This window comes from Branchiostoma belcheri, unplaced genomic scaffold (assembly GCF_001625305.1).
Source record: "Branchiostoma belcheri isolate BF01 breed outbred unplaced genomic scaffold, Haploidv18h27 scaffold59, whole genome shotgun sequence".
Taxonomy (NCBI): Eukaryota; Metazoa; Chordata; class Leptocardii; order Amphioxiformes; family Branchiostomatidae; genus Branchiostoma; species Branchiostoma belcheri.
Window position 1 is genome coordinate 1,754,836 of NW_017804231.1, and position 20,098 is coordinate 1,774,933.

A 20,098-nucleotide genomic window follows, 5' to 3' on the forward strand; every position below is an offset into this window, starting at 1 on the left:
CTTGCAGTTTATTATATCATTAGTCATAGCCCAACCTTCAAAATTTTATGACGGATCGTATTCATCAATTTGTTGAATCAACAGTTCAAGTCATTTTAGAGGAAATGAGCCCACGTTGATGTGACTATATGTATAACATGAATCTTCGTTCATTTCCAAAAAAAAAAGAAGTTTTCGACCATACTGTAAATAGTCGAAATTAGCTCACATGTATGACAGAATGTTCTAGTGTGTGACGTAACGTTTAGCTAGCTAGGTTCGACATTGTTTAACCCTGCACTGCGCAATTGGAACCAGATCTCCGAATAACAACTACGTCGTGATTACATGGTTACCTATACAGTCTAAAGGTCACTTCGTAAAAGCTGCTGATGCAAAAATAATCCAAGGCCGAAGTACACAATACTGTGTTGTGCACTGAATTATTAAAGCATCTGTTCTTCTGATCGAGATGAATTATATCTGACAATACATACACTTGCTAATATTTCTGTAATGTGTCTGAAATCCATTCTCCGGAAATGTATAGTAGTAACTTGTTATATGTTTTTGCTTCGGCATGTCTGTATCATCATTTTGGTGGAAGGTTTCTTCGCTAGTGATGATGCAATGCACAACAGTGGACTGTTCTACTACTGCTCTCACGGAGGGGGGTCATGATGTGGGATTTCTAAAATCGAATGACTATTCCATGCTTTTAAAAGACCATTATAGGCCTAATTTGCATATAGTATTTTCAATATTATAATCATTAGTGTATGATATCGATATGAATTCATTTTGTTCCTACGTACTCCAGTATTTGGTCTCTATCATACTCAAGACACCCCTGCTTGGAGTAGTTAGGGCTTCCGCCCCAGGCCGGTAGGAGTCTAGTCAGTAAGAGCAGAGGGCAAGTACACATACTTCATACAGTGGACTCTACTCTCTAGCCACACAGGGCGTCGAACGCGAGTAAGACGTTATTTTTGTCAGCCCAGCTGATGACACAAAGGGGACAGGAACGGAACCGTCGCAGCAGGACATTTAGTCGCACTCGTGTCGCCATTCAGTCAACCTGACCTTGCCAATTCCAAGCAATTGACAAGCAAGCAACGGAAGTGAACCACTACAGTACCACCACCGAACTGTAAACGGAAAAGCCCACGGAAGAACGTTCAGTCAAGATGAGCAACGGCTGGGGTGAAAGTGCCGAGTGTAAGTATTGGATTTACTCAACATTTAACATGTACTGACATTATACTGACAGTACTAACACCTGCACTAGTCTAGTTTGCAGGCAAATTGGACGCGCCGGCTACCTTCCCTGGTCAACTGCATTCCTATACAATAGGCCGATTTCTACTACCTATTCAGTCTGCAGAGGAGTCTGGTGGAGACTAAACTTGCACCCTTTCCCTCCCTCCCTACCGGTCACACGCGTTTTGTGGTGGGAATTCTTTTTTTTTTTCAGCGAGGCTGTGGCGTGACACAACTGACCATTGATAGAAATCTACGACAACCGTCTCACGATGCGGCTGAATGTTGCACGACACCTACACGAATATCTTAAGAATGTCTTCGCTGTGTTGTCATAAACCTTTCGTACTACAAATGTGACCGCGACCTTTAAATTTACACCAGTAATGACCAGAGCAAGCCCTGTCTTTGTTTGCTTTTCCTTCGCCGCTTATATAATTATTTAATCGTTTATCAATGGCTTATCAACATTAAGGTTGCTTATTTTAGTATTTATTTGTTGAGCTAGTTTACATTCAGCCAAAGGGTCAAGACAGTTCCAATCCTTGATGTTGTGTCTAAACTCTAGTAGCTAGATGTAGTAGTTAGTATTTAAATGGCTGTGACAGAAGGCTTATTGGTGTTTAGGCTTCGGTTTATTTTCGACGTTTTCAGCCGCATCTGATCGAATTCTGGTAGAGGCTATGCTTAGTAGGAGTCAGTAAACGACCCATAAGGCCCCCTAAGTCTCAAAGGTTACTTGAAAACATATATACTGTATATGCCCTACAGTTACACTGTTGTTTACACCGTAGTATTGTGACGTCAGCTGTGACCTTGAGATAGCGTGTGCCCAATTTATTCCCTAGTGGTTCATCTGCTGACCTTCGTGACTGAGGATAATGATAAACATCTTCAGAAAGAAGGCCTGTGCTATGCTCAGTAGTGACCAAGCTTCAGAGGCGGCTGAAAAGAGAAAAATTGGCCAAACAGCCGGATAACATACCAGGGGAGTTAGTGCGCTAAAAGAGTACAGTTTACCGCTCTTAATTTCCAGCCGCCTCTGAAGAGAAGCCTGGTAGAGGCTATATGCTCAGTAGGAGCCGGTAAAACACCCATAAGCCTTTAAAGACATATATGTGTGTATATCTACATGTATATGTCCTACAGCTACACTGTTGTTTACACCATTTAGCAGTATTGACAGCTGTGACCTTGAGATAGCGTGTGCCCAACTTATTCCCTTGTGGTTCATCCGTTGACCTTTGCTGAGGACAAGGATAAACATCTTCATTGGTTCAAATCGTTTCCACGTGCTAGGGGGATGAGTTTCCCAAAGCACACAGCGAAAATTCTGCTTGGAGATTGTTGATGTTAACTTGTTGTCCTTTGTTACCTTCGTAGAAGGTTATGTTTTCCGTATAGCGTTTGCATGTATAGTATGTGGTTTAGCACGATAACTCAAGAAGGATTCTCATGAAACTTGGTAGGTGGGTAGGTCTTGATGTGACCTAGAAATGGTTAGATTTTGGACCCCTGGCGGCTTGTTTTACGTCTATTTTACGCTAGTCGTTTTTTTTTCTCATCAAGGATCATCAAGCGGCCTTTTGACCTCTCACATTGAGATTACGCAATGTCGGGTTGGGAGGTAAACGTGTTCCACCACAGTGCCCCGTATCTAAGAAACGTTTTTCAAACTAGACTATCGGGGCGCCGTTTGTCTTGAGTTAATGACCTTAACCTGGCAGATCGGTAACTAGGTCATTAACCGCCGCGCTAACTAATCAGGTATGATCGAATCACATCCGTGTTGGATATTAACCGGCACAGGACACGTGCCGACTGGATCATTCCATTCAGGCTGAGGGGGGTAAAATTAACAACAGCCCCCTTTGCTACAGTCCCCGTTCTATATAACTAGTACTTAAAATGTAGAAACACAGTTCGCTACTACTAGTCGAGTATTGTGACATAGAGTCTGCAAAATGTTATTGTATATTAAGAATTTTGAGCATGTGACGTTGTGTAACGTTCCACCACCATCGTTGTACAGAGTATAACATTCAGGTGCTGGTACTTTTCCATCATGCCATACCGGCTCTTTAACGTCCCACGTGACTTTCACAGCTGACCTGTAAGGGGTGTGTAAGCGTGTCTTACAGTGCCTCAAGCTACTGTATTCAGGACTTGGTATCTGGATCGGCAGTCACTGTCATTCTCACTCTCCCAAAAAATCTCTCATTCCTCTCCTAATAGATAAAATTTGCTCCTACCCGTTTTAAGGTCACGTAACGGTACCCACTTGCTAGCTGTCATTTCCCCTGTGGTAGATTTGATTTGGCAGGTTTGGTATAAAGCAAGCAAAGATGTCTGGGGAATCTCACAGCGTGCCCGCAAAGAACGGATACAGTAACGGAGACTGTAACGACAATATTTCACGTAAGTTTCACTCAGTCTCTTCATGCATATGATCTTCCATGCCTTAAATTTTTCTTTGGGACTTTTCCATGGCATGGCACGTGGTTTGTGAATATATTACGGTACCTAAGTAAATAAGTAAGTTGGAAAAGGCCCGTAAAATCTTCGCCCGGCGAAAGCTAAGCCATGCAACAGTACGATATCTACGATCCAAGCAGATATTTTGGTGGCTGCAAAGACAGTATCAAATTGAATACTGTCTGGCAAATAGACACTGCTTGGCCAATTTGATTTTGTCTTTGCAGCCACCGAAAGATCTGCTTGGAGATTATATTTTAGTGTCTGCATATGTCTCGGGCAACGCATACAGTAAACTGACTTGTTGCTGCAGCTGCGAAAGATTTTGGGAACGATCGCGATCGCAAGAGTACTGGGTTGGCGATGATCTGTAAAGTCGCCGGCATTTTTTCTGTAAACTTTGACTAGTCTACGAACACAGACATAACCGGACGTGGTTAAAGGTAAATCGTGGATAAGAAATAACGGGCTACGCAAAATCAAATATCTAGCCTGGGTGCCAGCCTCCGTAGTTACCGCTACGTAGCGACAATAGTTAGCCGGCGGTAACTCAGGAGGATGGCACCCAGGCTAACGCATATCCGTCACTTTGTAAAAACAGTGTGCTTGAGAGATACATAGTGTGAATTCTTTCAGGTGTGCACAGATCAGATACGCAAAAGTGCATTTTTCTGGCTGACATTGCATTGGAGATCTGTTAAGATCATTTTTCGGGATGACGGATATATTATGTCACTAGATGTTAGAATTAAAAGTCGTGACTTGGACTTTAAACATAGATAAGTCCATACTTGATTGGTAGATTTCTTAAGGACTTCTTTCCACCCTTGCGTTCTATAGCCTCTACTTTTGAGAGGCTTTATCAGTGATCACTGATGTTGAAAGCCACATTGCCCCTGCGGCTGACACATGGAAGTTATGGGACTGGTGAGGTGAGGTGAATGACATTTGACTCCCAGCTTTACAATGGACCTGTTGCACTAAAACGAACCGCACGTTGTTGAATATGATAATCAGATGCTGGTACTTTTCCATCGTACGAGAGACACGTGACTTCTACTGCAGATGACCTCATTTTTAGAGGCGTGTACTCTAGACCTTTTCAAGTTTAATCACCCGGTGTCTACTCAAATTTCCCGTTTTCGGCCCAACAGAGGCTCTTGGTATGTGCCATTCTTATTTTTTCTCGTACGACAAAAAAAGGAGAAGTTCTCTATCCGTCTGTAGGGTTGCAATTTTATTTTCAGACCTGTGTGTACGTAAACTACATTCTAATTTCTAGATCCGGATTCGGACTGTCCACGAATCCACATGGTGCTCTTAAAAGAGAAAAAATTCTGTCCGTCTTTAGGTTTGTACCAAACGCTTCGTTAGGCCGGCCATATTGATATGATTATATGGATGGCATCCTCTGGGAACCCCAAAACTGATGCGAGCGTGCGAATAAAAAAAAGTTTGCCGAAAAAAAAGTTGCCTTCATAATGAAATCTACGTGGTCATGCAGTGGTTTGATTAAAGGTTTGAATTACAAACTAGCCTGGTATGTTGACTTAATGGCTCCTATCATACCATTTGGGGCTATCACAGGATGCATTGGTCTGTTTTTGTTACGCCCTGTTGCTTCATATTTTTTTCTGAAAACATCCTAGAACCAATAAATGAAATTGTTGTGGCCTAAGAATGGGTTTACGACTTTGGCGGTTGCCAGACTGTGGCAGACAGAAGTATGCGTTCGTGGGACACTTGCCAAGTGCACTGATATCGCAGGTTGGACTGCGTGTCACAGCGCGTGATTTTCACTAGTATGTTCCTTTGATCTAAGATTTTGATCTAAGAGATATAACGTTAATTGAACATAAAAATCACAGACTACGTACAAGGACGTAATCTTTCACTGCTGAAAGCTATTACGGTTTCATAAGAAATCTACATAAGAAACATAAGAAAATTGTTTACTGTGATTGTAATTTTGTCACTCTTACAGACATAATGATTTACAACAGCTTAGATTTAGGATAGGAAAAGCGCGTAACAAAGTACTTAACATATAGCTACTACCTGATACGGGGAAAATAAGTGTACAAAAAATACAAAAAAATTTAACATGAAAATGCCTCCAGAACAATTAATTCAGCGGCCGTGAAACAACTCCCGACCAAAATTGTAGTCATATCACGGCTTAAATAAATATCGTTCCTCAAATATGCAACAGTTAATTTGTAAGTATTTGTAGGGCGTTTTTCTTTGCGAATGCTGACTGACTTTCTATCACATCCCATGTCTTGTGTATAGCAGTGTGCAGATGATATGTGTTCTCTCGCCTGCCGTCCTGGGGGCGGGGGTGGGCAGGGCGTCGCCTGCTGGTGGTTTGAGGTAATTGTGTGGTTATGAAGGTAACAAAAGTAACGTTAAGCTCTCCTACTGCAAGATTTTACTTAGTTCCTTTTGGAACTAATCACTGTGAGAGATAACGATAGTCTGTATAATATCATTAATGTGTATCTGTGTGTTGCAAGAAACACGTATGATCTGGGGAGGTTTTATTATGGAACCTTGCGACGATTTTATGACAACATTGATTTCGGCCAGTTAGTCGGTCACAAAATCGTTGGGCAAACCCAGAGTATTTATTTATTTATTGCTCATCATTTTACAAATGTACAACAGCAGGGGGAGCAGAAGCGCATCCCCCTGGATTAGGTACAATTTGTCACATTATTGAAAAAAACAACGTTCACATTGAAAAATAATACATCTAAACTAACATATATACAAAAGACACATATAAAATTATTTACAACAGATATGCATAAAGTTGCTTGGTCAGGCTATACAAGTTCCAATGTATGTTCTGTGCCTTTGTTTTCAGCTGCCGAAAAGTTGTTACAGACACGAATGCACACATCAGACACATACCATCAGTTTTTCTTTTTACTAGAGTGTCTTCAAAAGTCTTTGTTTAAAGAAATGGTCCCTCTAGAAACAAACTAAAATTCGGCCCATGATCCACGATGCACGACAGTAAAGTTAGCTCACACAAGTTTGTCATGGAGGAAACACACGCGTTCTCTACGTTTATCTATTTTATCGTCCTGAGTTCCTGATATATGTAATTTGCAAAGGATCAAACTAGAAAAATGTCCAAAACACCTGTAACAAACCGTGGCAGAATGTAGACTTGCACGACAAAACATTCAGAACGTTAAGAAATAGTTTTATGTATGAAATTCGTTCGGCGATGTGTCACGTGTGTATTGACTAGTTTTTTTTTTTTTATTCTTGTGACATCTACAGTACTGATGTAGACTTTTATAACAATGACAATGACAATATAACACATTAACGTTACTGTGGTGTATTTCTGCCCGGTTTCAACAGATGAGGCGACGCGCAATGACATGGCTCAGTTTTGGCGGGAACACTCCACCAAGGCGTCCCTGGAAGAGATGATGTTGGACGACAACGCCAAGGAGCTGTCCAAAGTTGAACTGCCTGAAATCCTGTCCCTCTTGCCCGGGATCGAAGGCAAAACCATCCTGGAGCTTGGCGCAGGCATAGGGTAGGTTTTTTGACATGGACACCCGCACATTACGCTAATGCACGTGTACCGTTTTCTTTGCAAAAACATTCAACTCGAACTCGGGGTTGATCGGGAGGTTCTACCATATTTGGCTGGTATTCAGCAGTTTTCGGGGTGTGTCCCTTCAAATTTGTGTGAGTAAAATTTCAGGTGACTGTAATTGCATTTACACAACATTCGGGTTTAAGGATCCAACATGGCGGCCAATAATCACGTGACACATTATAAAACCAGTGAACGAGCGATCCCCGTGGAATGATAGCCAGCAAGTGGTTGGCAAAAAGCGGATGGTAGTTGGGCAATAATTTGCCTATAAATAATCTGTATATGCCTACCAATAATTTGCACATGCGTAACAGTAATTGATTGGCAAAAACAGCGAGCGCTCGTGACCTCATGGTCATCTTTTTCCCCTCCAGGCGTTACACGGCTCCCCTTGCGCAGAAGGCCAAGCATGTGACGGCCGTGGACTTCATGGAATCGTTCATCCGTAAGAACGAGGAAGTCAACGGACACCACCAGAACGTCCGCTTCATGCAAGCCGACGTCACCAAGCTCGACATGCCACCAAAGAGGTGGGTAGGATCTACCCAAGTGTCTCTAGGATGAAATAGATGAACAAACTTGCAGCATGCAAAAGATGATAAGATAAAGTATTCTCCTTATTTTGGCCAATTTTAGAAATTTTGTTCAGTCCTCCAAGAGGTCGGCTGGCAGATAATCGTTTCTTCCCCTTCCCAGCTTTGACATGGTGTTCTCCAACTGGCTCATGATGTACCTGAGCGATGAAGAAGTGCAGGGTCTGGCCGAGAAGGTGCTCACCTGGCTGAAGGACGACGGCATCTTCTTCTTCCGAGAGTCCTGCTTCCACCAATCAGGTATCTCTTCACCTCCATTGCATGTCTGCACTCATGTGAAAGATTAAACCCGGACGTTGCAATTGCCAAAGTGAATTTGTTTTTAAAAGCTAAAAAAAAAAGTTGTTCTCACCTAGAGCTTTCAGTCAGTCACTCTGGTCTTCTTCAATAAACTGACCCAGTGAGACTTGTCACGTGGCCTGTCTTAAGTGTGACGTCAGCACTGGGTCGAAGGTATATGGTAAACGATGTCAGCCCCCGTCGCGGTTGAGTCAATCTCGGTTGAGTCGTCTATCTATATACATGGCTTGATGTCGCTGTTTTATCACATTAAAAGAAACTAAACATGCAATACACGAAGACACAATACTACGTTCAGTCGGCAGAAACATTTTGAGTTTGAGTCGTGCCGTGTGTATAGGAAATCATCGGCGATCCTTCAACCCGACGAACTACCGCAGGCCATCCGACTACGACTCCCTCATCCAGTCTGCAGGCATCCCCATCTCAGGCGAGAACGGCGGGGCCATGCACTTCGGCTTCGAGATCGAGCTGGCCAAATCCGTGGAGACGTACATCAAGGTAATTAGTATACGTGACCGGGGCTTAGTCGATGCACAGAAGCTAGTCTGAAGTGAAGCGATCCGGCGGTTATACATGCTTTTGGGAGCGGGCAGTTGCTTCAAAACGATGGTGGTTGTAGACTATCCTGTCGTGCTTTAGGCCACAGCACGTAAATTTTATGGATAACATCCTCCGTATACTCCAAACCTAATGCGATAGGGCGAAAAAAAACAAGGCGGGCAAAAAAGATCCCTACATTTTTAAATGTTGACATCATAAACCTTCACGGTAAACAAAAAAGAAATGACACCAGTTTTGTGCTATATTAACTGCCAACTATTACAACATCCATTGTCACTGAAAAATAAAAGTTATCAATCATTGTGCAAATGTTCAGTTGGATACTGCATACTTTGGGGCAATGTATTACTGCATCAAAGTAAATCAGAGCCTTGTCTTGTTATCTTCCTCTCTTCATATTTATTTGCCATCCATGTTCCCGCATGGCAACAGACATCTTTGTCCATTTTCGGCATGTTCATCACTGTCGGAGGGCAACAATTTTTTTTTTTCCCAGAATCAGGCGAAAATCAATGCGCGCGCTGATGTCATCCATAAAAATTGGCCAAATGTGAAAACCCCCAAACGCGGATCACTAAAAAACATGTATAGAAAGCGTAAAATAAAAACTTCCCGGGACGTCCATATCGCCACATCTACTTGGAGACTAGTCTGCCTGTCTACTAAGGACATTATGTAAAACGACCTTGCAAGTAACGTCATGGAATTTTCCTTAGATAACGCCGGTAACCTACCCGACCGGTCACCACGTGATCATCTCTGTTGTCATCCGATCAGCTGGAACTGGACTTTGTGGGTTTGTTCAGGGTCCGCACTAGTCAGGTTACCTGCTCGGCGGTAAATATTAACTAGTAACGTAACAGCTCACACGTACACGTTTGTGACGTGGTGGTGTATTTGTGCGGGGATCTATACTTGGAAGGCCACACTATTAGTAAAGGTAGGTCAGGTCAAACTGACGGGATGTAAGAAGGGTATGTTTCTTCTACAGTGTTTCTACGATTGGTACTAGTATAAGCCCACTCCAGGGTTTACGAAGTAGTAGTATTATCTTCAAGCAGATTTTGTGGTGGGTAAGATGTAGAAGTATTTGCACGTTGGCATACGTGTCATATATTGTTCTCGCGCCAAAAATACATAAATGCTACAGGCCAAACCTGTCTGGATGTGGTGGGGAGGGGGGCAAGTATAAATTAAAATATGCCAAATCACGTAAAAACGTCCATCTTCTGGCCTTGAGTTGATAACGATACTAGTAGTCCCGCGTAGGAGTTTGAGGGGCGATTCATTATGCGCAGAATCTATACAAGCCAGAGTAAAGGCCGCAAATATTTGACCAGTACCAGTTGAGTTTTGTCATACTCGAGCGATGCGGTGATAAAATTGGCCTACTTACAGTTGACCTTTGACCCAGTGGCGGGAACGCGCTGTAGGACGTTTAGACGGTGACGTCACAGTCGCGATTTTTTTCCAACAAAGTCATTTATGCTTGACTGTAATGATTAAATATCCCCCCCTCCCCAAAAAAAAAATACATTAAACCCCTAATTAGTAGTTTTCAATTTTTTTTGCCATCAGGCCATGTTGATTTGATTAAATGGATGACATCCTCTGGGAACCCCAGAACTGATGCGAGCGTGTGAATAAAATTTGGCAAAAAAAAAGGTGCCTTCATTATGAAATCTGGTCATGGAAGTTGAACAAATGACAAAAGACACCCAGGCTAACATAGCTTATATTTCACATAAATCCCAAGGCAAAGAAAAACGTGAACCAGTTCTGTTGGGTCATCAAGAAGCGTCGACTGCAGGGCATGGCTCACAACGGCTACAAGACCTTCCAGCAGTTCCTGGATGCCCAGCAGTACACGAGGAACGGGATCTTACGCTACGAGAAGATCTTCGGGTACGGATACGTCAGTACCGGCGGACCAGAAACTACAGAGGTTAGTTACGTTTATACATAGTGATGTTTACCTTCGCAGAGGGAACACATTGCATTTTTTTGTTGCTCTGTTTCTTCTTCATTTACCCCAACGGAAGACTAGACACTCAAGGACACTGACAGGAAGTTGAGTTGTTATTTCCTGTTTTCACTTTCCTGCTGTATTCATGTCTTTTGCCTTTTGAAGGCCTGGAGAGCCAGTGGGAAAAATACACAACAAGAAATTCACAAAATTCATAAAATCTTTTTTTTTCTGTACATAGGACTCAAAGAGTCACACTAAACACTAACCATCTATTTTTTTTTTTTTTTTCAGGAGTTTGTAGCCAGGTTGGACCTACTACCAGACCAACATGTTTTGGATGTAGGCTGTGGGATTGGAGGAGGTGATTTCTACATGGCAAAGGTGTGTAGACAAAACCTTAGACATGTCAGAGAGCAGTGGACCATATCTTTCTAAACACACCTGTAGTGAGTACAAAAAAGGATCATTTTACTGAGCATTCTTTGTTAAAGCCAAACCTACGAAATGGTTTAAAGAGCTTTAAAAAGCAATTTCACCTGGCATTAAACCTGGATTTTCACATATTTTTCCCCAGAAATTTGGAGCAGTTGTAACTGCCATGGACCTGTCCACCAACATGATAGAGATTGCCACAGAAAGGGCCAGTAAAGAAAATATCACCAAGGTAAGTCTGAATGTGCTGGAAACTTTGAAAGAACTTCTTTATGGAAAGTCAGAGGCTTCTGAATTCTGTAACTTCTCTGATCATTTTAGCTGAAAGTATTTCATCATTGAACTTTCCAGAACTGACCAAGCAGTCATACACATTTGTTTGTAACTCCTCCATTTATTGAAAGTGCATGTTGTATAAGTGTCTACCCAGAAATTGCTAGCTTGGTTTAACAATTCCCAATTGGCTTAATCTGAGCAAAGGCACATTTTTATGAACAATTTCTTTATTCATTGAAGTTTACAACAATTGAGTTTATATTCTTTTTCTCCTTCGCCATTTTCAAAGGTTCGGTTTGAGATCAGTGACTGTACGAAGCGAGAATACCCAGCTGAGTCGTTTGACGTCGTCTACAGTAGAGACACCATTTTACATGTCAAGGACAAGCTGCCACTCTTCAAGAACTTCTTGGTGAGAAAACTTTAGCTGGCCCATCTCAGTTAATTTTGGGTCTCAATTCGATTCCACACGCCTTCAAGTCTAGCGACCGTCTCTTTCAGGAAATAATTCCAAAGCAAAAACACAAGAACAGAATGTCAATTTCTTTTTAATAGATTAATAAATAGATAAAAACTTATCAAATAATCTTCTGAAATTTTAGTAAATTTTAGGCAGTCAAAGATACTGTGCCATGAAGTTGAAGGAATATAGTTTGATCCATCACGCTAGATAAGTGAGCATGAAAAGTGAACGTAAAAGTACCATGAAGAAGTCAGGAATTACAGTTGTTTTAAAAAATTTCTCTGAAAATGATTTTCTATCTTAGACATGGCTGAAACCAGGAGGCAAGCTACTCATCTCCGACTACTGTTGTGGAGACAAGGAGTGGTCCGATGTGTTCAAGAAGTATGTAGCACAGAGGGGGTACACTCTGTACAGTCCAGCCAAGTATGGCAAGGTGGGTGTTTTATTTTTCTTAGAGAATTAGGCCACACCAATTGATCAGTTGTCAGATTTGCCTTTGTCATTTTTTTTCTGATTTGCAAAAAATTTCAGGTTCTGAAACAATTCTTAAATGCTCATATCTTAATCTTGATGGCGGAAAAGGTCCTTCTTGTCCTAGTTCAGTTTTTCCATATATCAATGCAAATTTTGAGATTAAGAGTTCAAAATTCATTGTTCTTTTAAAATGAAAATACCTGTTTTCTTTCAGCTTTTAGAAGAGGCTGGTTTCATAAATGTCCAGGCAGAGGATCGCACACAACAGTTCATGGACATCCTAAACAGGGAGGTGGCCAGAACAGAGGCCAACAAGGAGGAGTTCATCAAGGTAAATACATGTCCTCTCCCTAGCAGAAAGGGTTGGTACTACAGCTGTGTACCTGAACAAACTTTAGTTACAGGTACAGGTACATGTAACTGAACAATTCAACAAATTTACTTGTTCTTTGGAACTTCTTCAATAATACAAATGTACTAGAATCATTAATAAACTTTCAGATCTTTCTGGGTAGTTAACACTGTCAATCTGTAACACTAACACACTGCCCTATCTCTGGAACCCATGGGGGACCAGCTAGTTACTGATTTTATTTTTAGGCCACAAATAAGCATGTAATTAGTGTAACTTGATACCAGTACAGTACTGTGCCTAATCAAGTACTGGTATGCCACTTTAGTTGGTTAGCTGGCTGCAATGTGGTTTAAGTATGTATTATTTTATTTTCTATCAATAAACCAATTTACATTACATTTCCCCCCCCCCTGCCTTTCTGCAGGAGTTTTCTGAGGAGGACTTCAGGTACATTGTAGATGGCTGGAAAGAGAAGCTCCACCGCTGTGAGCTGGGAGATCAGAAATGGGGGCTCTTCTACGCAGAAAAGGCCAAGTAAAGACCCTGGCTTCCATGAGAACATGAAAAAAGTCCTGAGTCTATAAGAATTTGTTTGGATCTACACACAGTTTAGTTGAATTTTGTTATGTACTATTGTTTGTTAATCACAAATATAAGGCCAGTTTATACATGGTAAGATCTGTTTAGTGTAGACAAGGATTTTTCTCTGAGAGACCCAGATTGGTTAGAATAAATGTTACGGTAAGAGATAAAGGATTAGATGGAAATAATTATGATTTCAGTTATTGAGTATTTTTGCAGATTTATGACAGTGACACGTAAAAAAGATGCACATAAATCAGGAATATGGTATGTGTATTTCAGTGCAGTATTTGTATCCCACATTCATTCTAATATTGTCTGAATATTGCAGAACTGTAGAATGTTTGGATTGTTGGTCAAATATGAGCCGTTTATTGTATGAAAGAAATGATAGGTGCCTTATGGATCAAGATATTTCAGTACTAGTATTGTTAGATTAAAAAGTGTGGTAAAAAGAAGCCATCTCGAACAAATAATGTTGTCCTGCACTTCTTGATCGGGATGTTAGAGGGCGCTGTGGAACAGTGCATATTACAGCAAGGACACAGCAGTGTAATAGCCAGTATGCAAGTTTCATACGTGTGTAATCACCAAATGGTGTAAAATATGTTAACCTGCCCGTGGCTAGAGTAATGGCAAAAATGTGAATTACTAGTAGTTTGAAACTATGATTGAATCAGAAAAAGAAATAGTCATGTTGTGAATATATATCAAAGGTAAAACATGTGGTTAGGTTTTCAGAACCTGTGCTATGGATCCTTTCTTGGAGAAATTATACGACTCCTTAAAAGATATGTTACATGAGGTTATATATACATATATATGTGGTCATCATCATAATGCTTTGTTAAACTTTGCTTGAAGCACAAAAATGTGAGTCAGATACAATCCCATTTATGTATCGTTTTCCAAAAGAAGAATACACTAACTACGTCGGTGCATCGAATTAAACACACACTGTATCATTCCATATACCTGTTTTATTCCATTTGTAGTCAGGTGTAGTCCCAATTTTGTTCTGGTAAATTTGAGTGTTATTTTCAGTTCCTCTGATGATACGCACAAACACACATGTGAAGGGTGTCGTGCTTTTGATAATGACAATACAAAACCTGAAAAGTTATATACTGGCTACTGTTTCTTCTTGTTAGACATATACACGTGATCATGTACAGTACATGGAAAGTATTTGCCTGCGGTTTGTTAAATCATCGCAAGGAGACATTGCTCCCAACATTCCTCTGTCGTCAGCAAGGCCACATCACGTACATTTTATGGATGACATCCGCCGCAGACTCCAAATCTAATGCGCGATAAGACGAAAAAAGATTCCTCTACCAGGCTCCGAGAAGCGGCGGGAAAGAGTAGAAATTGGCCAAATAGACAGAAAAAACTTGCCAGGGGAGTTGGTACGCAAAATTATTTGTGTCTATTTGGCCAATTTCTATAGCCTGGGTGCCATCCGAATTCGTAACGGCTACCCCGTACTGGATACAAAACAAGAGAACGTACCGGCACAAGGAAATGCAACCTTCGCTTTCGGGGTAGCCGTTACAAATTCGGATGGCACCCAGGCTACAATTTCTACTCTTTCCATCCACTTTCCGGAGCCTAGTAGAGTATTTGCCAGCTCTAGGAGTCACCGCCGACCGTACTCTCCAAGCAGATGTTTGGGTTTTGCCTATTGGTTTATTTTGGGCGTGTTTTTAGACTTTTTTATCGGGGTTTCTTTGTTGCACTGGAATTATTTTCGAGTACAAAGAAGGAACCCCGATAAAAAAAAGCCCGCGCCTAAGAACACGCCAAAAATAACCCAAAACCTCTGCTTGGAGAGTACGCCGCCCGTGACTATGCCGCCTGTCGTGTGCGTTACAAGTCGCTAGCTGTGCGCGTGCGTGACAGGCACGTGGCCGGCACGTGTAACACGTCATCACCACACTGACTCGGTCACGGTCACGGGTACAGGCACACGGGGTCTTCTCACAGGCACGTGACACTTCTTACTGTGGACAGATCATTCACTGTGGGGCAGCGACGAGCAGAGGAACTTTGGTCCGCCTGCGTTTGGCGAAAATAAGGTTAGACATAGAGAAAGAAATTTGATACAGAAAATACTCGCACGCACAAAAGTACAATGAGAAACTCACAAAAGTAAATATGGCTTTCTTTGACACACAAGTTTAAAACTCCATTATGTAACATTTTGGAAGATAGGAAGATACAAAAAGTAAAAGTTCTGGTCATTTCTCTACAAAGTAAGTTGAATCAACCCTACTCCATTGCAAAAATAAGTGCCATTCAGGACTTAAGTGGAGGCGCCAAAATATGACGCCTTACGAGCATGTTTAAAAGTTGGAAACACAGCTGTCAGCCATGTTTGTTTGCATTTTGATATTTAGTGGTGGCACCACAAACTGAATGCGCCTCGTGAATATGTGAGATAATTGCACAAATATGTTGTAAAGTGATAATAAATTACTATCACACGAAAATAGTTTTTTTATTAAATATTTTAACTTTCGGTGCAAAAAGCCCCTGAGCATAACGTTATAATGTACTTTTTTTTGTATATCAGTACTGATTTAGCCTGGTTTCTTGTACGCCGCCTTCGCCTACGCGTGGCAGCCCGATCAGTCTGCTGCGGGAGGCTACATTTGTAATGAGCTATGAGATAAACCACAAAACCGACGACTCTGCTGAACAAGCCGCGTTTCTAAACAACTCCGACAGCAGGCGATCCGGACAAATCCGGCCCTAATCCCTCATCACCGGCCGGGTATATGGCCGAGTCTTATCATCCTCCGGCAGAGAAATTTTCATAGAAAGCGGGGATCAGCGTGTGGACAAAGGGGCTCGGACTTTCCAACCATGCGTCCAGTTTACTGACCACGTACGTTTCACAGTACCAGACTGAAGCCCCTGTCACACAGAGCCGAATATGGCCTCCCGAACACTAGCCGAACTCCCCCCAACCATGGTTAGGAGTAGGTCGCGAGCAAGGTTGGCTAGTGTTCAGCCAGGCCGGTCGGCTACTGTTTGGCTTTGTTTAAAAATGTTTGAAACATTGGACGGTTCGGCTACGGTCGGCGGGTGGTTGGCTGATGTTCGGGAGTAGGTCGGGGCGTAGTTGGCAGTCAAATTTGACTCAAATTCGATTCGTATAGAAAGGTAGGCGTGGCCTTAATCTGGTCAGACTGCTCCCGAAGTTCAAGGTTGGCCGGTGGTCGGAGGAAGGTGTTGAATGTGTGACCTGCCTCCTTGTTGTGATATTAAATAAAGGTTCTAGGTTCGAATCCATAACAGGCCCCCAACGTTGTGCCAAGGGGAGAGTCCCTTTTAATTTGCACCTCAACTTTGGTAGCCTTGAAGCCAACTCTTTTTTTAGCAGGGAACAGACCAAGACAGGCTGGGCTACTACTACTAAAAGGCAGGCTACGAAACTTTGGCTTCTGTACCAAAACGTTGCGCCCCACTCCGGACTGTTAATTTGCTATGACAAGGCTTGACCTTCTACTCCTACACTTACAGGCAATGCTAACGGTCCATCCATCAATGGTTTTCACTTGTCATGTCCTTAATAATAACTTACAAGCGTGTAGATATAATTATCGGAAAAATACTATACGGTGGCACGAATATACCAAATTGTTGATTTTCCAATCTGTTACTCGGACACGAATTCAAAGTTGTTGTTTTTATTATCATTTAACTACATACAAAGTACAAGACAGAGTGCTAACACATTGCTAATTTTAGTCCCACCACTGACAAAAAAGAATACAATCAATAACATGATAACGAAACAGAAAATGGGTGCTCCAAAATACAAAGATCTTATTGGTGACCTAATTGCTTGAAAAATTCACCATACTTCACCTCAGTTCAGTTCAGTTCAGAACTAATGCTATGCTTTGTAATGTGTTATTACTTCTATTTCATTAAAGATATCATGATGCTATGGTCCGATATATTGCTATTTTGACTTCAACTTCTTTGTCATTCAAGTATGTTTAATTCCGAGCTGGACAGCACTATTTGTTAATGTCAGGACCCCAATTCAGCCAAAGGGCTGCTAGAAGTGTCATGGCATACTAATGTGACGTGAGTGAATAAATAAACCATTACTACTACTACTGCCTTACCTTATTGAATAAGAAATAGGAATGCAAAGTTCTTTAACTACTCATGCTGTTAACGGCATCGAATGCAATTTCAGTGCGGCAAAAGTCCAATTTCTGGTCCTTCTTTTAAGTTGTAGTAAGTTGAATCAATCCTATACCCTAGCATATTGAGGCAAAAATGCGATGTTGCTGACGGAAAACAATTGCTTTTTTATATTTAAGACTTGTTCTAGCTATTTATGGGAGGTACCCAAAAAGTAAAGGGACTCCGCACCTGTTATGGGGCTATTCGAAATGCTTCAAGTATGAAATGATGACGAAAATGTGAAATGGAAGTTAATGTCAATATCAGAGACTTTTGCTGGCTCATCCAGAATATTTAGGGTTTTGCCACCCAGAAATGCATTGAATGCAACATGACCAACGCCTTTATACTAGACCATCAGTCTAACTTGGCTTGGTCGCGACAGTTCGGTTTCTCTGTCAGAAAAGTCAACACTTCGTCACTTGATGGTAACTGGCAGCCAATTTTTCCTCAGCACCAGGGTATAAAATGTATAAGTCTGGTGACAGAGCGTGTGCGAGTGTGTGTGTGTGGTAATTTATCAGACGACATCTGAACCGTCCTGTACAATTAATCCCGTGTAAGCACCGCCACTGCCCTCGGTTCAAATCTTGTTTATTTGTTTATTTGAATGATCTCCATTAGTGAGTATACACTTATACCCACTATTCTTCCTGGAGTCTTAAAACACGTTACAGACTTATAACACAGACGTACACTTCTTACTGCTATACATAAAATACAACAACCTGTAACTAATTACTTATTTAACCTATCCTATTCTATATACACCAAGTAATGAGCTCGAGGTAAAAAGCTTGTTTGAGAGGTCAGAGGTCAATCATACAAGTTATATATTTACATTTACATTAATACATACAAGTTATATATTTACATTTTAAAAGTTACTATGCTACCACCAATGCTGCAGGGGTCTGTTTGTGTATGTTTGTGTTCTTAACCTGTCCTTGACGTGTTTTTTGAAAGCTGATGGTGCGGATGATTTGATGTGTTGGGGGAAAGTGTTGTAGGATTTTGTGCACCTGTACAGAAATGTCCTAGTAGCAGAGGAAGTTCTGGGTTTTGGTAGTCTAAAGCCCCCCGCCTGTGAAAGTCGTGTGTTGTGTTGATGTGTGTTGTTGATTCTGCGTAGTTTATTGTAGATAGTAACAGGTTTGCCAGTGGTCAGGAGTTTGTGGAACGTGGAGAGTGTGTTTGTGTAAAGTCTTTCGTTAACTCTTGGCCAGTTTAATCTACTGTGCAGTTCGTCGATCCTGCAGTTATACTCTGCATTTAACACAAGCCTAGCTGCCTTATTTTGTAAAATCTGCAACCCGCTCAGGTTAGACTGAGAACTGGACGACAGAAGACAGGAGCAGTAGTCCAGATGACTCAGGACAAGTGTTTGAGTTGCTGTCTTTAGCGTGTCACCCGTGAGAAAGTCACGTGATCTAGCAATTACTGCTAGAGCACTTGCCATTTTGGATTTAACCTTGTCAAGGTGTTGGGCTAAGGTTAACTGCTGGTCTAAAAATAATCCTAGCAGTTTCGCCTGCTCTACCTGTTCAATCGGCTTATTGTGCATTGAAATCAGCGCCTCCATCACGAAACGAAGCCGCGAATAGAAAATAGAATCGAAGCTGCACAAGTTGTAGGGCGCTCAATCTTCCCCAAACATCTCGCACCCAAGCTCGGAGAAAGATTACGAAAGGGCGTCGCGAGCCTGGCGTGTCAAATCCGAGCAGATAACTTCTTGGCCTTCTCATCATGGCCGGGGGTGTTTGTGGATCGAAAGCGTTATCCCTTTCAATTTTAGCGGGGTGTTATCGGAGCGGGCATCGCGGCCGGCTGTAGCCAGGGTGTCTCGGGCTCCCCGCCCGAGGAAAGGGGCGAGACGGGCCGCCTGACCTGGGATAAGCGGGGAGGCATGACCCCGTGCGTCCGACCGGCCTTGGGCGAGATGGAGAGACCACTTCGATCGCTAGCCGAGCTTCCGCACAAAGTTTCCACGTTACAAGCCTCTACCGGGCTTCAGAAGAGTAGAAATTGGCCCAATAGACAGATAACATTCCAGGGGAGTTCGTCCGCAGTTTGCTTCTTCATAACTGGACTTCTTTACATTGAACAAATCCTCTGGTTAGAGGTTGAAAACTTACAAGGACCTCTCAACATCAAAAACGTATTCAAAGCTACGCAAGGAAAAGGGTCGACTAGCCCCGTTTGAATCCAAACAAACAAGATGAAAATGTGTCTACAAAATGTTCATGACTTTCAAATGAGATAATTAAGCTTATACAGTTATAGATTTCATAATGAAGGCAGCTTTTTTTTTCCAAACTCGCATCAGTTTATAGTTCTCAGAGGATATCATCCATACAAATCAACTTGACATTACGAAGTAAAACTTAACGGCTCCAAACACCAAAGTAGTCCGAAATGATCGGACAGCACGTGACTATCCACACGAATCCGCCATCAAGATACGCTAATCGTTCTTCCAACACTACTTATATGTAGAGACACGACTCCGGTTTGCCGTACCCGTGCGCTGTATACTTGACCC

At 41.9% G+C, this 20,098-nt stretch overlaps 1 protein-coding gene across 3 annotated transcripts; it reads left to right on the forward strand.

Annotated features, from left to right (window-relative positions):
• The first annotated feature begins 895 nt into the window (after positions 1 to 895).
• LOC109482139 (phosphoethanolamine N-methyltransferase 1-like) lies at positions 896 to 14,425 on the forward strand. 3 transcript variants are annotated; one of them, XM_019784839.1, is made up of 12 exons: positions 896 to 1,197; positions 7,093 to 7,273; positions 7,714 to 7,869; positions 8,036 to 8,172; positions 8,573 to 8,733; positions 10,553 to 10,741; positions 11,057 to 11,146; positions 11,340 to 11,429; positions 11,763 to 11,885; positions 12,241 to 12,372; positions 12,628 to 12,744; positions 13,193 to 14,424. In XM_019784839.1, the coding sequence occupies exons 1-12, from the start codon at positions 1,167 to 1,169 to the stop codon at positions 13,304 to 13,306; spliced, it is 1,521 nt and encodes a 506-aa protein (XP_019640398.1). In that variant the 5' UTR covers positions 896 to 1,166; the 3' UTR covers positions 13,307 to 14,424. The 3 variants fall into 3 exon arrangements, with proteins under 3 accessions (XP_019640398.1, XP_019640397.1, XP_019640399.1); XM_019784838.1 differs by lacking the exon at positions 896 to 1,197 and adding an exon at positions 3,183 to 3,657 and having other exon boundaries at positions 13,193 to 14,425; XM_019784840.1 differs by lacking the exon at positions 896 to 1,197 and adding an exon at positions 5,337 to 6,087.
• The last annotated feature ends 5,673 nt before the right edge of the window (positions 14,426 to 20,098 follow it).

Coding starts and splice junctions, on each gene's coding strand:
- LOC109482139 (XM_019784838.1), top strand. CDS start 3,585: ATGTCTGGGGAATCTCACAGCGTGCCCGCAAAGAACGGATACAGTAAC. Junction 8,734..10,552: donor CCGTGGAGACGTACATCAAG/GTAATTAGTATA, acceptor ATAAATCCCAAG/GCAAAGAAAAACGTGAACCA. Junction 11,430..11,762: donor GTAAAGAAAATATCACCAAG/GTAAGTCTGAAT, acceptor CCATTTTCAAAG/GTTCGGTTTGAGATCAGTGA.